Genomic DNA, 24,383 nt, shown 5'->3' with positions numbered 1-24,383 from the left:
GCAGCAACACCTAAGCTCACTTGGGTTACACCTCTTCTCCCCACGTCCAAAGCCTGTGTGAGCAGAGAAATGAAGATGTTTAACTAACCCTGGCTAGGCAACCCTCTCCTCTGCAGCACACACAGGGACTCAAGCTGCTTGCTTCCTGCTCAAACAGACACCTGAGGACAAAACCACTCAAAGGCTTCCTTCAAAGTTTAAGGTGCACAAGCTCTCTGCTTCCCTGCCCTAAAACGGTTCCCAAATGGAAAGATGATCCAGATGAAGTTGACTGATTGTATTTACCAAGGCCCAGACTCAGTTTAATGTCTCTTTCAGTCAAGGAAGAACAATTTAATTCAGGCCTGGGAACCATCAGTTTCCACAGGTGAGGAGAACAATGCTGCAGGGGTGAAAGCCTTTTCTCCTGTCCTTTGATCCACAATTGCCAACATCATCAGTTCTCTTATTTCCTGCTTAGCTCTTTTAGCACTCCTTAAATGGGATCCCACAGGGTTCTTGCCTCCACCTGGAAGGAAACAGCTCCTTGCCTTTCTGAACCCTCACAACACAACCCTTGCAGCACACGCACTCCTGGGTGAAGCTGGTGCCCAGCCTCAGCAGCACTGCTCCTCACCACAGCAGCTGCTCTGCAAACACTTTTATTCCACACATTAACCATAGCTCTTGGTGCTGCCTGCAAGCCTTGTTTGAAAGGTTTTCTCCCCATTAAATGCACTCAGAGCCAAGACTCCAAGCCCTGCAGTGGATCCAGCTGCCTGCAACAGCTTTTGGCCAGCACCATAAGCCTGTAACAGGTCCCTCTCTCTCCTTACAACACACAGTCTGCAAAAAAAAAAAAAAATCCATTACATCGTAGGTAATTTCAAATTTCCTGGCTCTACCCCAACGTGATATCCTGGGAGTGCTCACGTTAACAGAGACCATCCCTTCTGAGCCGGAGACTGGGAGAGGCCATCTCCATCTCCACTTGGAAAGACCAGCTGGTCCAAGAGGAATGGCTTTCTTTAAAGTTGAGCCAACCTCACAGGCTAGACAGCCCAACCAAAGCTGTGTCCGTGGCCCCGGGGCTGGGAAATCCAGCGGAGCGCTGACTCACCAGAAGGAGCTGCAGTAATTAAGACAGGCCCCAGCAGCAACTAAGCAAGCAAAACAATTAACAGCAAAATGTTTATGTTTCCTTAAGTGACTTATCTCCAGGATTCTTTGTTATGTTACTCCGTTCCTCCTGGATCACGCAAACTCAGGGCTTTCTCTGTTACAAGAGCGCCATTCCACCGGGATGTCACACAGCTCCCCTCCCTCTTCTGCTATAGTTATGTCTTTCCCAAACATAAGAACTTGGCATGTGGGTACCCTGGACAGTTAAAGCCACAAAAGTGGCATTACATCAATGGAAACAGCCCTGAGAAACTGTCAGAATTAAGACCATGTACCTTCCATCCTTTAGGTACAGGGTCTCTACAGCTTGGTGCTGCATGGCAAAGTTTAGTACAGCCAAAAAGCCAGGCTGCTCTTGTTCATTACTGTCTTGCTTCAGAGTATGTGACCCCAAGATCAACCAACCTCTCCTTCAGAATTCCTTTAACTTCCTCCAGAGGCCACCGTGTCAACCAGCCTATAGTGAAAAGTGTCAGGAGTTTTTACTTTTGTATTCACTGTTAGACTCACCAAGAAGACATGATCAAATATCTGTGTGGGGCTGTCCATCTGCCCAAGGATCACTATCATTTCATTGTCAATGAACTCTTTGAACTCCCGCAGGTTACACACCATCTGCATCTCCAGCTCCGTGCGTATCTGCGTGGGTAGGAGGGACACAGATGAAACTTTTGTTCTGGCCTTTCCTCATGGCATGAAGCACAGAGCTCGTTAGTTTGCACAAGAGCATTTCCAGTGCTGCACCCTCACCACTCACCTCTTTTGAGGTGATGTTCTCCAAATCTTTCTGCATCATGATCTCCCTTAATTTGGTTTTTATCAGCCGTTCCGTGCGTTCCCGCTCAGTTGGGCTGTCAGAAGAAAGCAACAGAGTCACTGGGACGGAAAGCAAACTGGATTCATGACACTTTTAAAATAGGTATAGACTGCATACTCTGTAGAGTCTCACACTCTCACACTACTTCCCCCAGGCATGTCCTCAGCTGGAGGGAATTCAGGTGACAGTAAAGCCCAGTTTAGATTCACAGTCGTATATGAAAGCCACCAACTGAATGCCCCTAATCCATTGTAGTCATCCAGAGAACCTCTGGTATTTGGTAAAATTTAAATTGGGAAGGCTGCATTATACCCTCTGGAGCAGTATCTAAGCCTCTCCCTACCTTTCTTGGAAAGGTAACAGCTCCAAAACTCCTTACATGGAGAGACGAGGGCAGCTAAGCCTCCGCATTCCTCCCGCCTCTGCTGCCAGGGGCCTTATCACCAGCTGCAAAAATAGCCTGAGTAACACCAGGGGAAGCTGCAGCAGAGCAGCAGCACGGGGCTGGCTCACCCAGCATCTTTACAAGGGACCCAGCAGCGACATCTCCCTCCACCTTTCTCTTTCTCTGGAAGGCTGCCAGGCTGGGGAGGGCATGGATGTTACAAGCGTTCAACTGGTGGTTCACAAATAAAAATCGTGGAAACTCCTGGTTCTTTTAACCTCGTGCATTATTTCAGGATTCCATTAGGAGAATGCTGTTTAAGTGTCCCAAGGAAATCATTCCATTTCAAGATGCCACCAGGGAAAGGGTGGGTTAGATAAAATTTATATATGAAAAGCTACAAGAAAATATTAATCTGTCAGCCTGCCAAATCTTTTCAGCCACCCGCCTTGTACATTAAAAAACAATCAAGTGTGAAGACTTGTTCACAGCTGAACAACTGCTTAGCATCATTATTCACTCACTGGACTCCAGCAACAGGAAATATCTGGGAGCATAAATCAACCAAAGGCACTATTATGCTGGGAAAGTGGCTGTGGCCATTGAAGTAATTACAAGATGAGCAAATGAAAACCCTCACACTTGGCACCACATCTGGTCTCAGAATACCTTTCAGGTTATATGGTATCAGGACTATCAGCAGTTACTAATGACAGGGGTGGTAAATCTTGAATGTTGATTACGCCTATAAATTTTGCCTTTCTGAATTGTCTACCCATTTACCTCAGCCACTGTTTTAGACCATCACCTGATACCCAAGCATTTAGCTGGAGGTATCTTGGAACCTACACACTCTCCTGTTCCACACTCAGAATGACAAAAACCTGCATTGCTCTTTGCCCCCATTCTTCGGTGTTTTGCATGGATGAGATGAGGATGTTTCTGAGCTCACGGGCTCAGAAGTTCATACATAAAAACTTCACTTTACAGCAAAATGAACTGAGTAAGAATAAAAAGACCATGTTAGTCTAAACATGTGCTCAGACACGTGCCAGTGTAAGAGCAAAGTCCGGTGAAACCTGTTCCTTCCAGGCCTGGAACAAGAGGACAAAACCAGGAGAGAATGCTGAGATACACCACACCTCTCTCACCAGTAATATGGGACTTACCTTGCAGAAGCAAAGGTCTGCAAGGCTAAAGCCCAAGGTAAACAACTAAACTGAAAACAGAGGCTGGAGGAGATGCAAGAGAGCCCCAGAAGGGCTAAACTCCCAGTGCTGGTGTTTACCTAACCAGGAACCCACTTATTACATGGAACAGGAAGCCTCTCCTCATTAATACCTAATTAAGAGCAATCTCTCGTGGAAACTCTCTCCTCATGTGGGGACAGTCAAACCCTGGCTCAGCAGAGCCAGCCCAACTTACACATCTGTGAAGAGGGCGGGCGAGTCGGGCCGGTGGGACTGGACATCTTGCATGGCATTCCACTCGTTGACCGACGACTGGTCAGAGTTGATGTGGCTCTCATAGTAACTGACCCACGTGAGGAAGAGGCTCCCTGGATAGTAATTGTTGCTCCGTGCCACTTCACAGGCCTTATGCAAACTCTGCAGAGCAGACCTAGCAAGGGAATAACACTTGGAGGTTTATCATTTCTTCCTCAGGCTGGCATCAAGCACTAAGCAGCAGCCAAATCCAGGATGCTGCTCATGTCCCATCAGTTGGTGCAAACCCCTGGCACTGTGCACGAGGATGTCCTGCAAGGCTGTGGATTCCCACACGCTGCCAGAGCTTGCATGTCTTAATTGGAGCATGCCAAAACAAGCCTGGATAGCAGTGAAGGTGCCCACAGTTCAGAGAGCAGAGGCACCTGTGTCTCTGGTTCCAAAATCTGCTACAAATACCCAAGCCCTAAATAAGATGCAAAGAGTTTGTGTCCAAGACAGGGTGCTGACAGCTCCTACTGTGCCATCAGCTGTCCTGTGTGCAGGGCAGGGACACCCAGGAATCAGACATGCACATCCAAGGGCACAGGACTGCACCGAGATGTTTAGGTGTCTTTCCTCTCTCACTGCACGAGAGATGTCAGAAGTTTCTTTCAGCTGCTGCTGGGAAACAAATCCCCCTCTCCTATTTTTAGCTTATTTTAAATCTTTAACTGGGATCAGAAGGATCCAGGTCAAAATCACTGGGGTGACAGCAGCATTGCTGACAGGCGATGTATTTTTGCAATGCAAAGAAGCTTGAGCCAGAAATACTTTCATGATCACTACATGAACCACCCTAAAAGGAAAGAAAAATGCAAGCAGCTTCTCTTTCCTCTATCACAATGAACATATCTCAAAATATTTGAAACATATACACAAAGCAATGTGACTTCGGGCTCAAAGCAGCAGCCCTTTGCAAGGAAAATTACCCTTTTCCTTCCTGCCCTCGGCTGAGACAAAGCTGCTGCGCACCAGCACTCACATGGCTTTTTTCCTTTGGTACCAAACTTCCTTCCCTGTCTCTGAAGGAAACTTCTGGCTGCTCAAGTAGGTCTCAAGATAACATAATGTAAAGCAGCACCTGGTTTTTAAGATCCTGGAAAAAGGATCACTGGGACAGCTTGCAGTAAGTACTTACCACATTGCCTGTACAGACACGGGCTTGAATATGTGCACCCTGTTATCTGTTGATACGCTGAACCCTCTGGTGAGAAGAAAAAAGGCACAGTAAAAATGTGTCCCAAAAGTCACTTTTTAGTTAATAACTGATAGTCTGTAGCACATTAGAACAGCAAAGGTCTAGCCCCTATGCATACACTGCTGAGCTCAGCTAGCAAACAGATCAAAATAGCACACTAAAAGCTCTAAGATAAGTTCTTTAAGCAGCTGCTGTTTGGGAACGAAACTAAGACAGTGGGACAGAGCTGGGCTGTGCTGTTTACCTTGGCAACACAAATTCAGTGCCACAGCTTGGGAGCAACAGAGTCCAGCTAAAGAGATCCTGGGGCAGCTACCAAGGAAAGAAAAGTCATTCCATGCACTGCACTGGACAGCCTGAGTAACTGGCACAAACAGGAGTCTGCAAGTCAGGTGTCTATTTGGCAGAGAAACATCATTCTTGCTTTGTGTTGGGCTGAGTGCTGCCTGCTGCAAGCGTGATGGAGGAACACATAATAGGATCCCTTTAAGGAGCTTTCACTACACACCCACTCGCCAGTAAAAGCTCCTTTACTTCAGCTTAAACACACACATAAGCCACTGTCTCAGTGCGTGTTTATTCACAGATAAGTCAATTACTGGTGTTCCCTGCCACAACCACTGTGACTGAGGGCCTTTGAGCCTACTAACCCGGGACAGGTCAACAGAGGAGGGCTGCTGGACCTGTGAGGGCTCTGCAAGCACTGGGATCCTTCCCCACACGCCTTGTTCTAAGTTGTAGTAACATAGAACACATAAAAGGCACTCACCCATCTCCATCCAGGTGGATCAAGGTGTCACTCCAGAGTGGCAGCACCAAGCCCATCGTACAAGTGCTACTGCAGTGAGAAAGACAAAGTCAGTCTATCTACTACCGCACCGTGTTACTATTCTGATTTCATGGCAATAGTTGCATATTTTTGTATTCATTAGGGAAAAAAAAAAGAAAATGAGAAATCTCACTGTTGTTTCAGTAGAAACAGTGCCAGTGTTGTTGCCAGTGTTATTCTAGAGGGGCCTAGCAAGGATCATTAACCAGATTCAGGGTACAGCACTATCCTTTCAAGTAAGCTTAAAAGGGTTAAGACACCCAGGAGAAGAGCAAACAGGATCCAAAACCACTGAACTTTGTGCAGAAGGGGCTCACAGTCTCTGGTCAGCTCAAGGCTTTCTTTACACATTAATTCCTCTCAGGCTCAAGAGGTTTGGTTCTAGCTCTGATTTTGCAATCCACAGCTTTATTTTCTTGTTTGCCCCTCAGCTACAGCTGCTGGGGACTGGGAGCAGAGCAGTGCAATAGCAGGGTGACTGGCAGCATGGCAGGTTGGCAATCACAGCCTGTCACCTGTGACTGATTCCTGACCCTTCTTCGCCCTCCCACACCTCAAGAATGAGCACAACAGCCATCCCATACAGACACCTCCTGGAAATCCCACCCCTCTCTCAGCTGCTTTGCTCTCTTTGCCTTCAGAAACCCCCCAGTTTTCTATAAGGCTGAGCAAAAAGCCAAGTTAAAACCAGAAACCAAGTGATGGAAAAAAGGCAGAGGCGGGGGAGCCCAACACAACCTGCTCCAGGTTGTTAAATGGAAAGAGCTGAATCTCATAAAGCTGCAAAACTGCTCCATAATCAAAGCAGCATCTTGAAGAACTGAACTCAACTGCTTCCTGCTCTTATGCTTTGCAGCAAGTGCTCCCAGATTTCCACCAGTTCCAGCACACCTGCCAGTCTCCAGCTTAAGAGAAGAGTGGGAAGAGGGAGAGACCAGGCTTTGGAGGGTCAGACAGGGAGCCCTGGAAATGCACATGCCTGGTGCCCAGCACAGGAGGCACTGCGGCACGCAGCTATTTCAGTTGACAACATGAGATGAGCTCATGGAAAGATGTGTTTTTAAAAGGCTTCCCAAGGTGGCCGGGGTATTTTTAGTGATACTGTTCAGCGAGCGCTTATCAGAGACCATAGCAACAAGTCTACATGGAGTTATAAATACCAAGTGGGCTCAGGGAGGGCAGATCACAGTGACCATCCAGAACCCCAGGAACTCCAGCAGAAAGCTAAAACGACCCTGCTATGTTATTAGAGACTGAATGCCAGTGAGCTCTCAGTTATCAAAGGTGGCTGCGCTGGTGCAGCACAGCCAACAGCGAGTTCCAAGCTCACAGCAACCTGTGCAAGGACAAGTTATTCTTGCCCCAAGGCAAGAGCATCTCTGAGTCACAGCTGTGCACACATGTGCAGAGACAGGAGCCAGGGAAGCATCAAGCTGGCCCCCCATTTTAGCAAGCATCACCCAAGCTCAGCATCCAAACCAAGCATGGTGGCTGCTGCGACCAGCAGGTAATGTTTGGAAGGCAATTTCTTAGCCAAATATTTCTAGTGATCCTGCTAACTACCTGGAAGTAATTTATTCCAACTACTGTCAAAAGCAAGACTCATTCCTGTAGCAGCTGTGTTGGAAGCAAGGAGAAGACTGAAACCTTCCAAAACTGAATATCCAGTTGATTGTATTCCAGTGGAGCCCAAGATTTACTTAAAACTCTTTTATTTAAGAGAGTCATGTGCCTCCATGACCTCTCCAAAATGCCCAGTCCCCTTCCAGATGTGAAGCTTCTTCCCCTGAAGCTGCTGGGCTCCTGTCACCTGGCTTACAGCTCTTCCAGCAGCAAAAGCTGTTTCCCAGCGACATTCTGCAGCCTCGTGGAAAGGTCAGCAGGAATTTAAATGAATTAAGCAGAAGCACTAAACCCTGATGACACACTGCTGCCTGGGGACAGCACATAGTGTGCAAGATCTGCCACCACCAACCCTGACACTGCCATCAGGCCTTTGTGCCACGACTTCGGCAAGGGACTGCCTGACAGTCCCATTCTTATTACCTGCTCTCCTGAACCCTGAGCTCCAGCTTCTCTAATTACAGCTTTTTCTTTCTTTGCATGAAGATTGCCCCTGTCTCTGGTGTGCAGATGCAGGGCTTGGGGTAGGACCATTCAGAGGCACTGAACAGCCTCACAGAAGCCTGAGGCTTGGAGGAATGAGGGAAAAGCTGACCTGCGCTGTTGCCTTCACATTTACCACCTCCTCTCAAGAAATAAAAAGGCAGTTCTGGATCTCAAGAAAAACGTTAAGCTAGAAAAGCCGAAGCAGCCTATTCCCAGAAAACACAGGACACCAGACAGTGATTTCCACAGTTAACTTGGTGTGGAGGTGAGCACAAGGACTTCCCCACCTGGACACTCTGAGTACCTGTCATTGGAAGAGAAATCCATTCCTAGGACGATGCTCTCCTCTGTGTCTTGCCTGCCGTTGGTGGACACCACCACCATGTATCTAGTGCGGTTCTGGTAGGTACTTTCCAGTCTTACAGCCTGAAGAAAAGAAAGGGAAGAGATCAGCAGTGCAGTCAGCAAAACACACATTATTACCTTCACAGGTCACTTTTTCATGCTGAGTGACAGGCGCAGAAGCGGTGATGCAGTCTGGACCGGTACGATGTCCCACGCTCCTCAGCTGGGTGAGAAGTGCTTTACTCCCACACAGGGCTTTCCTCAACAGCTGGCATGGTCCTGGTGCACTCTGCACACCTGGTTGCAGGCCCTGCTCTGTCCCACCAAGGCTGATTTTGACCAACCTAGAGCCCTCTGACCGGTCCCAGCTCAGTGAGCTTCATGAACTATCAGTGAGACAGATGGGTGCTGAACCTTCACCTTCAGAGGACTCTGTCCCAGAGCTTTCCTTTAAACTACTGTGTGCCACAGCAGCTCCAAAGAGTCTCTTGCCACCAGCTTCCCAGGCAGCTGGACAGACAACCAGGATCTAATTCATACATGATTTCCTGCTGGCCCTTTGAATTCTTCTGGCAGCTTCCCGAGTGCAGAAGCAACCGTACTGCCTTACACCTGGCAGGAAAAGATATCCCTGTGACTAAGCTGTATCCTTCACTGGTTCAGACTGCCCAGGAAAGGTGAAAGTCATCGTGCCTCATTGCTCCTGCCACGCTCATTTGTACCCCAGGGCCAAAAGAGCTCTAGGAGGACTGGTGTTCAGCCCCAAATCCCCCAAATCAAATACTACTGAGAGCATTCAGAGAGCGGTGGAACTTAAACTGTCAATGTCAGAGCCACGCTGAAGCTCCTGGAAGGTTGCACTGAGGTGAGCTGCACCTCCAAAAGCCACAAGGAAGTGAGAACTGAAGGGACTCCAGGAAGCCTTGCAGACAGACTGCTGGTTAATGAGGAGCCTGGAGAAGGGAGCCCAGCACTTAAAGTTTTGCTTATCAACACTTGCAGCAGGCAGCCTTTACTTGCAACACTTTTTGGACCCTGTTCCAAGCTGTTTGCAGCTATTTTAGTCACAGGATCCCAACCAGAGAAACTAGGACATCCCTAGAAAGGAAGTGTCTTAATTCTGTATACTAAACCTTAACTTTGGGTGGCTCAATCCAACCCCAAGACTCTGTCTGGCCTCAGTGTTTACCACGTTGTTAAACTGCTGCTTGAACTTTGAGCAGGGCCTGCAGAGAGCAAACACGTGTGAGAAGGAGCCGTCCCAGCCCAGCCTTGCACTGTGCTGTGGACAGATCCCTGCCTGCTGCAATGGGACCTGCTTCCTGAATTCCTTGCAACCCACTGGTCGAAGTCTGAAGTGGTGTTTGAAATCCTGCACAAACTGAACCCAAATTCCTCAAACACCAGCAGCCCTCCCCGAGCCATGGCTCGTGTAGATGCCTCTTGGTGGCCCTCACAGGAGGTCACGGCTCAGAGACCCCACCTTAAACAGCCATCCTTAAAAAAGCTAAGAAATTAATGACTGTGTGAGCTCTCTCAGGAACAGGCTGCTTTTCCCAATATGTTCCTTTAGCTGTTCACAACTTGGTCTTGAGGTCAGAGCGGCACCTCTCAGCTTAGAGGAAGCCCCCTCTGATCTCCTCAGAGCTCTCCTGTCCACCAGCTGGGAAATCTTGACCACAGCACACGGGGGAATCTACAACAAAGGTTAAACCAGTGCCTGGCAGCTGAACAGAGCTCACCATCCCAGCAGAGCGCTCTGTGGCAGGGAATGCTGAGAGCAGCAGGGAAAAAAGCTTCCCAGTGGCATTGCAGGGAGCAGCAGCTCTGGTGATGGGGCGGAACAGCAAGTGCAGGCAGGAGATGGTGTTGAACAGAGTCTTCCAGACTTGCCCAGTTGGACCAAAGACCAGCAGAAACTACCCAAATGCTGATGCCAGCAGACAGCTGTGCTCTGTACAGCCAGAGACTGTGCCCCACCCCATCTCCTTAGGATAAGTCATGCTAAAACCAGCCTTATTTTCCTTCTTGCTTCTTGAGTCACTGGGATTCCTTTGGAAACACGGAGGATCAAAGTGGTCAGTCCTTCAAGGTGCGAATTCTCCCCAAGATGGTTGTTTCTAGAACTAACCACTTGTGGGAAAACAGAAAGGTGCTCTTCAACCTAGAAGAGCAAGTAATCACCAAGGTCTTGGTGGTTAAAAGTAATTATCGACATTAGGAACCAAGCCTCAACAAACAGCACAGACTTGCCTAAAATGGCAGCAGACAGACACAGCTGCCCCATGTCTGGGGCATCCACACAGGAGTTTCTGTTCTGCTTCTCTTGGGGACAGTCCAGCAGCAAGAGGATTAACAAAATCTAACTCACTTTGCTAAACCAATTTGGCCAGCAGTAATGGGAAGTCCTGAGGCAAGCCCCTTTAGAACAGGGCAAGACAAACAGCGAGTAAAGGTCACGTAGCTACACACTGGTAGGGTGGGATTTTCAGAGGCCAGTTAAGAGAAATAGGGCATGGCTTAGTGTGGAACTCTAGGTTCAACACTTAACACCCTTACCACAAAGTGAAGAACCATGATAGGGCAGATAAAGTTTTTGCTAAATTTACTGGAGTATTAAAAGTGCGGAACTGACATTATAAACCAGCCAGCTTCAAAAATTACTATTAGAGCCCCGGCGTGCCTATCAAACCACAAATGAATCTCTATCCTTTCCATGAAGTGCTAGTTCACATGCTCACCTGCCAGCAGGAGCACACCAAGTGCTCTGATACCTTTTGAATGAAGGTATTTGAAATCCCAGTCACTCTAGGGAGGATGGCCTGGCTTCAGGGACTGTGATGAGATAGAAAGTTCTTTCTCAACCAGCTCATCTACACAGAGCTGTCTTTCTCCTTGGTTTGGGAAGGTTATTTGTAGTCTGGTCAAAACAAGTCATCCCCTGTAGTCCTTTCAGGGCCAGCCACATTCTTCTTAAGTTTTAGGCTCACCTGAACACAAGCCAACTTTATCTTCTGCTGCATTCCTGTATCATCAGAAGTATGATGTGATATTTCACCAGCCCTTATGAACAGCACATTCCAAGAAGTTCACACTGACCTTTCATGCTCCATGATAGTAGGTGTTTCATACGAGAACACATTTCTCAGGGAGATAAATGCTTTGAAGACAAAAAAAGTGTGTCCAACTTTCAAGTTCCCAGCTCTGCCAAGCTACAGCAACATGTTCAACCACTTTGCATTCTTAACTCCTTTTCCTCTTTCCTACTGATCTTACACTGGTACCATGGCTCTAATCCTGCTCTCATGGAAGGCTAAGAACCTCTGCCAACAGCTCCAACAGAAACAAGAGTTGTTCCAAATTTTAAGTGTAGGTTTTTAGAGGATTAGATTCCTCTGCTGCCCCCTGAGCTGTGAAGCCGGCCCTCCGAATGACAGCAGCCAACAAAATGAAGAGAATGCATTTCTCTCAGTACTGTTTATATTTCAAATCTCATTTGTATCTGCTGTTTTATGAGAGAGTCCATTGCAGCCCTGCACACCCTTCGTTCGTCAAGAATCAATTAAATTCAAGTAGACTATCGAACTTAACCTCTTGCAAGATTTCAGCATTCCAAATGTAGCTCTGGACAAAAGCGTTTATGTCTCAGCCCACAAAGTCCTTATTCAGCTGTTAAGGCTAATTTGTCCCAAATCACACAATGTAGCCAGTGATACTGCTGAACAATGCCTTGTTCAATAGCTTCCAATGTTCTAACCCTGGCTCAAATTCTGAAAAGCACTGAGAACCCCCGTTCCCATCACTTTCACTGAAATTTTAGTGACAGCAAGGTGTGCCTGGTGAAGTTTAGGGGAGTAGGTCCTTTGGCTTGCTTATGGCAAATTATTTTCGATGGTCATTTGGGAAGCTAAAGCATTCCACAGTAACCTCGGCTCTTTCCTAGCTATACTCATCCAATCAGTCCATCTCCAGCACAGCTCAGGAGGATTCAGCAAATGAGAGGTGCTGGAATAACACTTGTGATGCTGGCAGTCCTTCTTTGGGCAGACGTTGCTAAGATGCACCAAGAAAACACAGGAAACAAACTTCAGGCTCCTGAGTGATGAAAGGTGCAGACACACTGCAGTCATGCCTGGCCTTGTAGAGAACTTCTAACATGTCCCAGGCAAATTCCTCACTGCTCACATCTGGCTTCTGGAGCTCTTCAGGACTGCACATCAATGCTATGAACAGCAATGCCTCATTTTACATCATTATACGAGGCAACAGCCCAGGAAAGCAGAAGGCCAAGGTTCAGTGCAGGTGTGTGGCTACATGGGAGTCCTACATGCTCCCACCTGTTCAGCCATGGCCTTTTGGGATGCCTCAAGTCAGGAGAGCAGAGGGAGGAACACAAATGAACTCTCACAGATGGGCAGGTGATCACACTGGTCAGACATAAGTCACCTACTCTTGATTTAAACAGGACACCAAGTAAATTTACCCATCCTCTCTGGCAATTGTTACACTACTTTTTGACAGCAGAGATAATCAGTCCTCGGTTCAAAGACAACCTTCTAGCCATACAATTTGTCTCACTGAACAACCAAAGCAGGCCTTTCACAGCTAGCTGCTTTCCTGCCTTTGTGATTGTAAAGGCTCCCCAAACCTGCTGACAAAACCACTCCAACACACACAGCACTGCTTCCCTGAGTTACACAGGTGTGTTTGTCAAGTGGCGCTTAACCTTTGCATTGGTTCACAGGAGATAAGCAGAAAGCCAACCTACCAGTCTGATGTTGTCTTCTGGGCGGAGCAGGATGAACATGGCCTGCAGGTGCTGCTGGAGATCCCCTGCGGGCAAGAGGGCAAGGTGAGTGCACAAAAATAGTTTGAAATCATATGCAAGCTCCTGGTTGTCCAGCCAGAGCAAATGTCCACCGAGAAACCTGACACGTCACCAAGAGTGTCGTCACTGTCACTCCCACCTACTCAGGGATGGGAGTTTTGTCATCTCTTAGTCAGCTGCTCTTTGCTCCATGTGCTCACCTGTTCCTGTGTTACCATGCTCCCTCCTGCTAAATTCTGCTGTCTTTTTTAACAGAAATAAACAAGTGTTTCGGTACTCTTTGTTCCTCGGGCAGACAAGTCAACCTAGCTAGAAACGGACCCCACCCTGTGGTTCAACATCTCATTCTACCACGTGCTCCAAACCAGAAATTTGCCATTTCTTTTACACCAGCTCATTACTCAGTGCAGAACTACAACCCAGGCAAAAATGTACTCTCCTTGGAGTGAGATTTAGTCCTGCTTTAGAGCAGCACACGCTCACCTATGGTTGTGTACCACCCCCACCCAAAAGCAGCTAAGTACAGCCACCCGAAAAATCAAACACCTATAATTCTTTTCTAGAAAACACTTGTAACACGTTTCCTGCTGAAACTGAGGAAAAAATAAAGGAAAATTAAATTTAGTATATGACCGTGATTTTAAGACTCATTAAGAAGAGACAGGTGTCCCAGGTTCCTAAAGCATCAAGCATTTCAAAGACAAGTGAGATGATTTTCTGTCAGCACTGCCGCACTGATTTCTCAGCACTACTCCTGGCATGTAGAGAGCCAACATCACCCCCTGAGTACCAGCCAGCAGCAACACCTCCTGCGAGGGGCTGGTTTTTCAATCATTACATGGAAAATTAATCTGCATTCCCAGAAACAAGAGTGCAGGGCTGCCAGGTGGGTGGCACAGATCAGCAAGAAGAGGGGCCTTTACTCTTCCACCCTCTCCCACTCCCCCACAGCAAGGAAGCTGAGTTTAGGCAACACCGCAAGGAGCAAATATTCAGCAGGATCAGCTACAAGAACCTTTTCTAGGAAGGCTGGTTAATCCCCCTGACCTCCCTTTCTGATTCACCAGTGGCGCTGGAATCCATGTTATTCCACAGACTCTCAGAAATAAGGAAAGCTTGGACACGGAGCAGCATCCAGAAATACCAGAGAAGGGAAGGAGAAGAAAGGAAAGGCTGCCCAGTGAGAGTACCTGGTTTCCAAATGATTTTTGTAGCTGGCGGAAGAGCAAGGCCGAAGGGCTGTGCAGCCCCTCTCTGGATGGGACAGAGACAACCTAGCATGGAGGAGATCACACAGGACACTGCAATCCCTGCTCTCCTCTGCCTTCCTCTTCGAAAGACATTTCAGCATATGGGGAATGAGTCAATGCTCTGGGAATGCCTTTTTAACTGGGCTGGGAAAACTGAGGCACTCAGCAGTGCCAGGGAAATCACAAAGTATCACCGACAACCAGCACCTGAAGCTGCTTCCTGCCCATGGACATTGCTCCCAGTGTGGGAGTGGCTGGCACGAGTCTCCCTAAATAGAAACTATTTATGGAGACAGGAAGACCAAGTCATCCATCAGATGCTTGTTCTGCCACGAGCACCATGACAGGATCTCCCCACGTCAACACCAGCGCCAAATCCCGACAGCACTGCTCAGTTCCAGCAAGCTCCAGCTAATAACACCGTGGGAATTGCTGAGAACTGTCAGTCAACAAGCAAAGGTCCCCCTGCACCTCCTGCCCACAGCCTGGAAGAGCTCAGGAAGTATTTGACTCATGAAGCATCCACACGTCTTAGTCTGAAAAAAAGATGCTTCACCTCAGCTTTTTCCCCCTCTCCAAAATGTAGCAGTTTCCACTTACTGCTGCCAGTAACTCAGAGACCCTCTTAAGAGCCAAAGTTCCCAGAGTTTAAAAAAAAAAATCACCTGGACTACTGGATTATCTCAATACTTAGAGAGAGGAAGTTTCTATGACAACCCTTTCTCTGCAAGGCTCGGCCAAGGAGCTCCATTATCCTTCATCCTCTGAAAGTTCACCACACTCCTCCCTGTTCCCCTGCCAGCCTTGGGATCTCCAGAGCTGGAAAGTAAAGGATTACTTCCTTGGCCAGCTTTAAGCAACTTGCAGGGTTTTCAGCCCCAAACACACAAGGCATTTTGTAAACTTCCTGGATTTAAAAAAACCAAAGGAAAGGCTTTAAACATGCCAGAATCAGCACAAAGATATCACATCCTGTCCTGTGAAGAGCTGGCTTTGCTGGCAGTCATGGCAGGGCTGCTGCTTCCTAGCACATTATCCTGCGCTGAGCAGATGCTTTTGTTTCCTTGAGCTGGCAGGCAAGGTGCAAAGCATGGGCAAGGGTGGGATCTGAAAAGTGATTCACAGTATTCCAGAGATGGCAAAAGCCCCAGGGAAGTTACATCCTTTTCTGGCCTTCTCCAGCGTTGTTTGCTGTGGAAAAGCAAGCCCAGCATCCCACTGAAGTTTGCCAGGTGGCACGGGACCACCCAGGGAGAGGAATATGGACAGCTGGTACCATATCTAGTCTGCCAATGATTCCCATTGATGGAGGTGTGATTAGAGAAATGGGTGTGAGCATTAATTATTTCCTGTTACCCATTCACTCTTCACGCTGGATTCTAGCGCCTCGGATGAATTAAAAAATCGGGTCAGGAAGGTCAGTCAGCCTTCCTAGAAAATGCCCTTGGAGCCACTTGAAATACTATTGCATCTATAGGCAGCAATTCCAAAGTTATGCCCGCTCTCTACCCCCTTCTAATTTTGTGTGCCAGAGATAAGTCACGACACACACGGGAATGGAAGCTGAGCATGGATTATCGGTGTCCCAGAAAGGAGGCAGCTGCACACACTGTGCCAGCCACGCTCTCCACATCACTGATTTAATTCTGGTGGCACAGATGTTTTGCTCAGGAAGGTGACACACTGATCCCCTGGTGCCTTGGTCTGCTGATACTGGAAAAATTCACAGAAATCGGGTGCACACTCAGACAAGGGACTGTCCAGTGAAACCTCCAAGCACCATAAAAAAACCCCTAGAGCATTCCCATCACTTGACAGGCAGGGAAACTGAGGAAACGACAAGCACTGATGCCTCGTTAAATCTCACCCTGTAAACTGAAGAGGCAGGAATAAAATAAGTCTTCTAAGAACAAAAATCCCACGCCTTAGGCAAGCCAGCCTCGGCAATACCAAACATCTCGCTGTAAGCAATTACAACACACCGGATTTGCTTCCTTGGCAATCTGGCTTCCAAGAGCTCTGGGCCGATTAGACAAGCAATTATTTTCCACCAAGGTCTCCAGACCTCATGCAAATCAGCTGGAACGAGTAGATGAGGCAAGGAGAGAGACTCAACAGCTGTTTGTGCTGCTTTGCAGTGGTTCAGCAGGAAAACCACCCTGTGGGTCTCCTCAGCGAGGCAAAGCCAAGGCAGCAGTGCCAGGGGGAGACCTGGGCTTCAGCAATGGACTTTGGAGAGATCAAAAACCAAGACAGGCCAAGAGAAACTTTGAAAGACTATTGACTCTACTTTCACACCAAAGGACATTTCACTTCATTCTTGACCAGAAAGACCAGCTTTAAATAAAGTTTCAGAACATTTTCTTTTGACAACTGGTAATTAATGCATCTCACCAAAGCAATTTGGGTACCGCTTGTGCTATGTTTGAGGGAAGTATATAATTAAATGCCTTCTGACTTAAACTTTTTCTATAAATATGTTTGCAAACAGATTTTGAGGTGGCCAGTCATCACATACGTAACTCTGACAGATGCAGAGGTGGATGACAGTCTGATGGTGTCAAAGTACAAAGGATCTACACCTGGAACTAAACCAAATCACGTTTTTCCTGGTCACTTTCTGGCAAAGCACGTTGACTCCTGTCTCTGTTACTATCTTTGTCCCATCTGCAAAAGTCTGAAGGTCTCAATTTATTTTTGTTTCCTGCCAGTTGGTTTATGGAAGGGAAAAATCCCCACGCTATCTGATCCCTGTAAAACACTATCAGTGATTAAGCCAATATATTAAGCCATATAGCCAATGAAAAATACCCTACCCTGAAATGTTTGAGTTATGATATTCAGAGCAACTTTTCAAAGAGAGTCAAAGCGAAAACAGAAATAAAACTTCCAGCAGATAAAGGAGGCGGAATGATAACCAACTCTGTATTACTCACTCTGCTCACACCTCTGAGAAGTCACACTGACTTTGCTCAGAGGTTTCCTCACCCCCACCTGGAGGTAAGTCTGGTAAGCCTCCTCCCTTTCCTCCATCATATCCGGTTACTTTCAGATTAGGAAGAACCATTACTCACCCCATAAAACAAACTCAGGTTTCTCACTGCAGTGAACAAAGGTTTTGGAAGCCAATCCTCCCCTCCTTCTCTCATACTGAAATTACAGGATGATATTTTTGGGGGGGGGAGGCACTCATTCTCAAGTCTCCACCATGCTCTGACTGCTGCCCTGATGTCACTCATTTGTCTGATGATCCTGTTTGAACAGGAGAGTTTTGAAGCCCTTCTTTCCTATCAGCATTGAGACTGGCAGGTCAGGCTTTAATACGCAAGTGGGCCAGACAAACATGTGTCATCAGGTGAGAATGAGCTCAGGAAAGGTGGACTCTGAAACAAGATGAAGCAGACAAGCCCCAGCCATTGATACCACACTTACCTGCATGTTTGTTGCGCCTGTGACTGATCCTGGGAGTGGATGACCCATTTCCTCGTGGCAGGAAGAGAGCTGCACCTTTCACAGTGAGGAAGCTTTCGCTGATGCTGCACGGGAAAAGACAAAAAGGGAGTGAGGAAAAGTGTCTTGTCTTCAAAAAGGAAACAAGAGAGGCTAAAAGCACTGAATGTATGCTCTGGTCTTTTGCAAGCAAGTGATTTAGACCAAATTATTCTGCTGGTAAAGAACTTTTCCCCCCACGTAAGTACTGCAAACATTCAAAGCATAACTGAGAACAACACAAACAGAGAAACACTGAAAAGCAGAACCACTCTGGTGCCACTCTGCCTGCAGAGGTGCAACCTGAGCAGGCAGAGGGGATTAACCTATGGCTACATTTTCGATTTGAAAGTCAAGATGACAGATCCACATTTCTAAATGCTGATGAACAGAACAAGCCCACGCATCTGGGTAATTACGGACTCCGTTAACCCTGAGCTTTGTGGTTCAGGCACAGCTGATGCCCCGCAGAAACAAATGTCTCCCTTCAGCAGTTAGCCAAAAGAAAATTAGTGTACACAACAGATTAAGAAATCATAAAACTACTCTCTATGAGCTGCAGGATGATTAACTCTCAAAGACTTATAAATCACAAAAGCAAGAAACTGTAATGCTGTTGAAATCGGCCATAACTTTATGCCTTGATTTTGCCCTTTCTGAAGTCACGTGAGGAGAGAAGTTTGTAAAAAGGGGCAACGAAGAATTCTGAAGTACTGGGGAGCATCTGGTATTTTAAGCACATTTTCCAGCTGTTTTCTTGCAGATGCTGTGGTTCGTGGAAAAAGCAAGACACACTCCAGATTCCGCAATGCAGCCACCCTGTTGCATACTCCAGGGTTCCTGCTTTTCTCAGAATTGATAAGACAGTCCTAGAGGCTTTGAAGAAAGCCAGAAACAATTCTCTAGTCAACAGGACGGTTGATGAATATGATAAGATGGGATTGGACAGTTCCTGGCATCGTGCATCCCAACAGCTTCATGCTTTGAAAAAGATGTTGGCTCATCCTTCAACTGAGCTTAGGAACTTTTTATTCCTTTCTCCCCTTAAACAAATATCAAACCTAGTTAGTTATTCCCTTCCTCTAAGGGATGAGGACTGGGAAATTAATAGAGTAAAAAGCCCTGCCATATATTTTCATTATTTGAGGTTGACTGCCTTAGCAAAGGGTTTTCTGACTACATTTTTGTAAGTAAAAGAATTAGAAAAGCTTGTGTTAAAGTTGGATTTCCCCCTAAGCTCATGCACATTTCTGGGCACCTCTCCATTTTGCTGCCAGGGATATAAAAAAAAATGAAGTTTTCCAAGCTCCAGAAAAGCAGATGCACAGAGTCAGAAAGACTTTTCTCAAGGCTGCAGCACATCCCAATGTTTAGACCATGCTGTCATACCCTCAGCACTCAGGAGTGACAAAGTTTCTCCCAGAACTTTTTTCCTAAAATTGAACCAGATGTCAAACATGCTCTGAACGTTTCAACAAAAACAGAATTTCAAAAGAGAAAACCACTCATCCTAAATTAAAATGAATCAGAGCTCTCTACTTACATTAATTAAAAAAAAAAAATAGTAAGTTCCTTGGGCACACTGAACATGTTTCCTTAGACTATTCTCACATTAAAAAATTTGACTGAGCCTTTCTAGGTTTTGTTGACAAATAAATCCTCTCAAAGTTCTCAAGCTACACAATTTCTGACTGCCTGAACTAGAGAAACACCGAGTTATCTTAAGGACACTTAAAAAATTATAATATTATTATTAATGATAAAAAGAATTTCACCTCCTCTCATTATAATCTCACCACAGAAGAAAACTGTTAAAAGATGTTAGGCTGCAGAGGAAGAGAAAGAATCCAGCACTCACAGACAGCTTTCACACAGTTAATTTTATCAGCAAAGCCAACCACTAATATTAGCAATCCTTCAGCTTGTGCCTGAGGTTCCCCCAGAAGGCGGAATTAGCAACTATTTTTAGTGGATAATGCAGCATGTAGCTAAGAGGGCCAGGAGGTTAAAAATCTTCTCAATTCCATCACTTTCCCTTATCACCAGCTCTCAGCCACCTGCCTAGAAAGGAAAGAGCAGCAGAACTAAAGAGATTCCCATCAAGTGCATCCTTCCAGGAGGCCACCTTCTCTCCTAAGGCCAGGGGAGCCTTGTTTTGGGCCATTAACCACGGGCTTTAAGTGTAACTTGGTAGGACTAGGGAAAAGGAAAGTAATTTCCCATACAAAGGGCTGGAACAGCTGAAGAATGTGGCAAAGCAGATCATTCTCGTGGAACAAGGAGGTCAGGCAGGGAGGGCAGCACCTCCCGCAGGGCAGGAGCGAGGGCAGGAGATGGCCATCAGCACTGCTGGGAGAACAGCAGCTCCATGGAGACAAGAGCCTTGTGCCAAATCCAGCTGTGGGGACACTCACTGTGCAGCCAAGGCACACTATTGGAACCACCTGCCCTGAATTCTAACCCCAGATGTACCAGTATCCAGCAAAGAAACCTGTAATACACACACAACTAAGCTCTTGCTTTGAGATTCCACCAGTAAAGAAAATCTTAGGAGGAAAGGCAACAAATTCATAGGAAAGTCCAAGTAGCTCTAATAGTAAATTCAGCAGATGCTGATTTTGGTGCCTGTCATGCACTACATGGACAAAAAAAAGAGCAATCACTGGCCTGACATTCTCTGTGCCACACTCAGGTGGCTGCTCCATTTGGGTCCATCCTGTTTGGACAGTCCCTGCCATGATCTTCACCTAATCCATCATATTTCAGGGCAAAATCACCTTTGGTTACTGCCCCTGATATATATAAAAAAAGGATTCCTCAGGTGGGACTCTTAACAGCAGGCCCCAGTATGAGACACTTCAAGACCAAAAAAGGTAGAAAAGACGTCTGTGAAAAGGGCAATTAAGGCTTAAAACAAGTGTTGCCATCCACTACTGATTTCACCCTGCTGACAGCTCGATGGCTCCCAAGCATAATGTGCGCTTTGAAATACTTCACAAAATCTGGCTTGCCAGAGCCCACAGGAGCTCCAGTGCTCTTTGAAACACTCTCCTGGAACAGACTGGTGTTAAAAGACACTCAGCGTGGTTAGGGGAGAAGTTGAGTCCAGGACAGCAGAAGACAAGGAGCCAACTTGGCACAGGTAACAAAGCTGAGCTGTGTTTTATCAGCACCCCAGGCCTGTCATCAGTCCTCTGTACTGCACAGCAGGTTTTTTTCAGGAGAAGCCTTACTCAGGACATACCTATGAAAGAGTTCACAATTCTCAGCACTACAGCTGGGGGAAAAACCCCTTCTGTTCCACGTTAACTTCTGCAGTGAAGCAGCAGCCTCAAGGCCACCAGAGATGTGCTGTTTCTAATTCCCTGCTCACTGGGAAGAGAACCAATGCAAGCAGAAGATTTAAGCAACTCCTATGGAAATCACTACTTGCACCAATTTTTCTCCCAGGCAGAAAAGGTTTTGTAGAAATTGTACAAGTCACATCAGAACTATTTAAAGCCTTTTGCACTAAAAAGCACAGACACTGCCCTCAGAAGGCTCTGTTTCTAACCAGCAGTAATAGCAGGAAACAGAAGTGATTCCTGTGCTCCCTGATGTGCTGCCCAGGGCTGAGCTCCTCCCGCACAAGGAAATCACTGCACGGTTCAAACTAAATTCTCATTATGCTACAAAATGAGACCTACACAGAACTTACAGATGGCAAACAAATAATAAATGCCTTTCCAGATGTTCCACTGCACAGCTCCATTCATAAGCCGCAAGCACAAACACCAAATAGTTTGAGGACACAAAAAAGAAAGTGTTACTGGTTTAGGGGCTGTGCCAAAGAGATGTGATATCAAAAATCACTGGATGCACTGTCATGACACCCTGGACAATGCTTTTCAGCTCCCATCCACGAGACAGGTGAATCTGCACCACCCTCCAATTTCAATGAGAAACTCTCAGTCCTCAGTGTAAAATACTCAAAAAGGAACCTTGCAGTTTTCTTTTGAAACTGCTTCACAATGAAAGGAGAGAAAACCTTTTTAGGAATAAGGCAAGGAGACACCTGAACAGCTGCTGGCAATGTTTTATCCTAATAAACACTTAATTAAGTTATTGCGAGCCTGAGGATGACTTTCCAAAAGTCTGCTCTCCTTACTCATGGGAGCAGCTCCCTTACAGCAGGCTCTGTCCTGTCCAGCCCAGCCCTGGGCTGAGCACTTGCCAAGTAGCACAACCAGAGAGCTGGCACCATTCCCTGACAGGCTCTGCAGGAGAAGTCCTTCCATCCACATCCTCCCACACAATGTACAGGACAGGTCGGCGTGGCAGAGGCCAAAACCTCCTTGTGCTGTCACCTCCTCGCGGCCATGCCCAAGGCACATGGGCACAGCATGGGGTCACATCCTCCCACCTTGCTCACCCTTATCCTTAGATGAAATGGGAGATTGGAAAGTGGTGGTAGGGGAAATGAAGATTTCGAGGTACTTCACATTTGAATGGAAGTCCACTACCTGTGTGATTTACAGAAATACGATTTCTCTTAGCAGGTATTTATTAACCAGAGCCCTGCAGAAAAGAGCTCTGAAAGAGCTACAATGGGATTTCAATGCCACGCCTGGCTTCAGCTGTAGATCCCCATGACAAAATAATTGTGCAGGCCCCAAAGAGCCCCCAGATTTTACTCATATAATCTGAGAAGCCAATGTTGCTTTGCACACCTCAGCTGCCAGCTCAGCTCTATCATCCTCCCTTAATCCCGCGCCAACAAAACTCAAACCAAACAAAAAGACCAAAATTCCAAGGCTGGCAGGAGTGGCACAGCAGGCGTCAATTCTTAGCTCATTCCTGAGGCGTGGAAGGAGGGAGAGAGGGCAGCTGGGGACATGTGAACGAGCTCTGGAGCAGCCAGGGCTGCAAGAGCAGCAATTCCCCCGCAGCCCGCTGGGCCTGGCACAGGAGAAGTAACAGGAGGGCAGGCACAGCAGCCTGCTGATTTTTTCAGCACCTCAAGCCACTTCCTGCTCCCCTTCCCAAACTGGCTGTTTCCTTTTCTCTGCAGGCAGGCCCAGGGCCTGGCATCACACCTGCTCTGGGAGCAGCTCCCACTGCCAGCCTTCCACCCCTTCACGTGCCCACAAGAAAAGTCCTGGTTAATCAGGCATCAGTCCCACAGCCAAGGGTGCACAGCTGGATTATGAGCAGCCCGGCAGCCCAGGGCACTTCTGCCTCAAACACCAGATAAAAGCTTTGCATTCCTCCAGCATCTCTCCCCGGGGAAGTGTCTCTTTCACCTTCACTGTAGTTTGTTTTCCAATAAACAACATCCCTACTTCCCTCGTTTCCTTTTTAAAGCACCTGGTTTAATAACTGCCTACAGTATTAATGAATTAAATAGAGGGATGCAATGTTTGGCTTCCAGTTTAAACCTTTGCTCCTAGGCAAGGGATGAAGGTGCTTGATTCCCTCCACACAGGGCAGATCTCAGGGCTGCATAAAGCACAACACCAGGTATCAATAAAGAAAACCCACCAAAACCCTACAGGTTTTGAAAAGGCAAGGATAACTCAGGATTGCCCTGCACTGACATCTGTATTAACAGGGTCAGCTGGCAGCAAACACAAAGTGCAGGCTTCTCTGATACCCAAAACAGAAACAAACTCAGCGTCGAGCAAAACAAGGGCCACAGCTTACCGAAAAGGGGTCAGTCACACTGTCAGCAGGGGTGACACCACCGAGGGCAGGGAGAGAAAAGGGAAGTGGTTTTTCCACCAAAGGCCATCTCTCACCACTCAGCACTTTTGCAACTTAAGAAACAGCCCAAGGAGAAAAACAAACCGAGCGTGGGAATCCACTTGGGCTTACAGGTTTGACGCAAACTGCATTTTTAGCAACATCTGCATTTGTGCCTTTTGCTTTTTTTTAAAGACGGAACTGTCTGCAGGCACTTCCTCTGCTCCAAGGTGGGGCTCCCTGGAGAGAGAGCTCAGCTTCCATGACACAGACAGGCATCATCACAGATAGATCTGCAATGCCAACTGTTACTCGTCCACGTGAACTTACCTACTGATCCCTTCTCACCAGCACCAGGTCACCTCTCCCTTGCTTTGGGCCCCAATATGGACAACAGAGAAAAACTCACAGTTTGCCAGAAGACCGTCAAAGGTGAGGATGGATGGGTGTGAATCTGAATTCCAAAGGACTAATTCCTTTTCCTTGCTCCAAGTAAGGAGAGAATTTCTGCTGAATTCGGAGAGGTTACAACTTGCCAAAGAGAACCCTGATGACCATGGCTGCGTGTGCAAGTGAAGAACAATCGCTTCAGGTGCACGAAACAACCACACTCAGACACGGTTTCAGAGACAGGATCAAACCAGCCTCAGGTCATCCCACTAGGCTGTGGGGAGCTTTGATACCCACTCAACACCCAAATGAGACAAGTCTGCAACTCACACCCACTGCTGGAAGCAACCACGACATGCCATTAGAGCTCCTCT

At 47.1% G+C, this 24,383-nt stretch overlaps 1 protein-coding gene across 4 annotated transcripts in view; it reads right to left on the bottom strand.

Moving 5' to 3' along the window:
• The window catches only part of SSH2 (slingshot protein phosphatase 2), a 91,041-nt gene that overhangs the window by 15,120 nt on the left and 51,538 nt on the right, over window positions 1-24,383 (bottom strand). For all 4 annotated transcript variants that reach the window (XM_058422967.1, XM_040082174.2, XM_058422968.1 and 1 more), the window contains 8 exons: window positions 17,842-17,945; window positions 13,100-13,164; window positions 8,291-8,412; window positions 5,818-5,886; window positions 4,989-5,054; window positions 3,789-3,983; window positions 1,919-2,012; window positions 1,672-1,800 (listed from right to left, as the gene is read on the bottom strand). In XM_058422967.1, coding sequence (XP_058278950.1) covers window positions 1,672-1,800; window positions 1,919-2,012; window positions 3,789-3,983; window positions 4,989-5,054; window positions 5,818-5,886; window positions 8,291-8,412; window positions 13,100-13,164; window positions 17,842-17,945 — 844 coding nt within the window. The remainder of the gene's footprint in view (window positions 1-1,671; window positions 1,801-1,918; window positions 2,013-3,788; window positions 3,984-4,988; window positions 5,055-5,817; window positions 5,887-8,290; window positions 8,413-13,099; window positions 13,165-17,841; window positions 17,946-24,383) is intronic.

Source organism: Hirundo rustica, chromosome 19, assembly GCF_015227805.2.
Source record: "Hirundo rustica isolate bHirRus1 chromosome 19, bHirRus1.pri.v3, whole genome shotgun sequence".
NCBI classification, from domain to species: Eukaryota; Metazoa; Chordata; class Aves; order Passeriformes; family Hirundinidae; genus Hirundo; species Hirundo rustica.
Note: the sequence above shows the minus strand (reverse complement) of the source record. Positions and strands in the feature narration are given on the sequence as shown.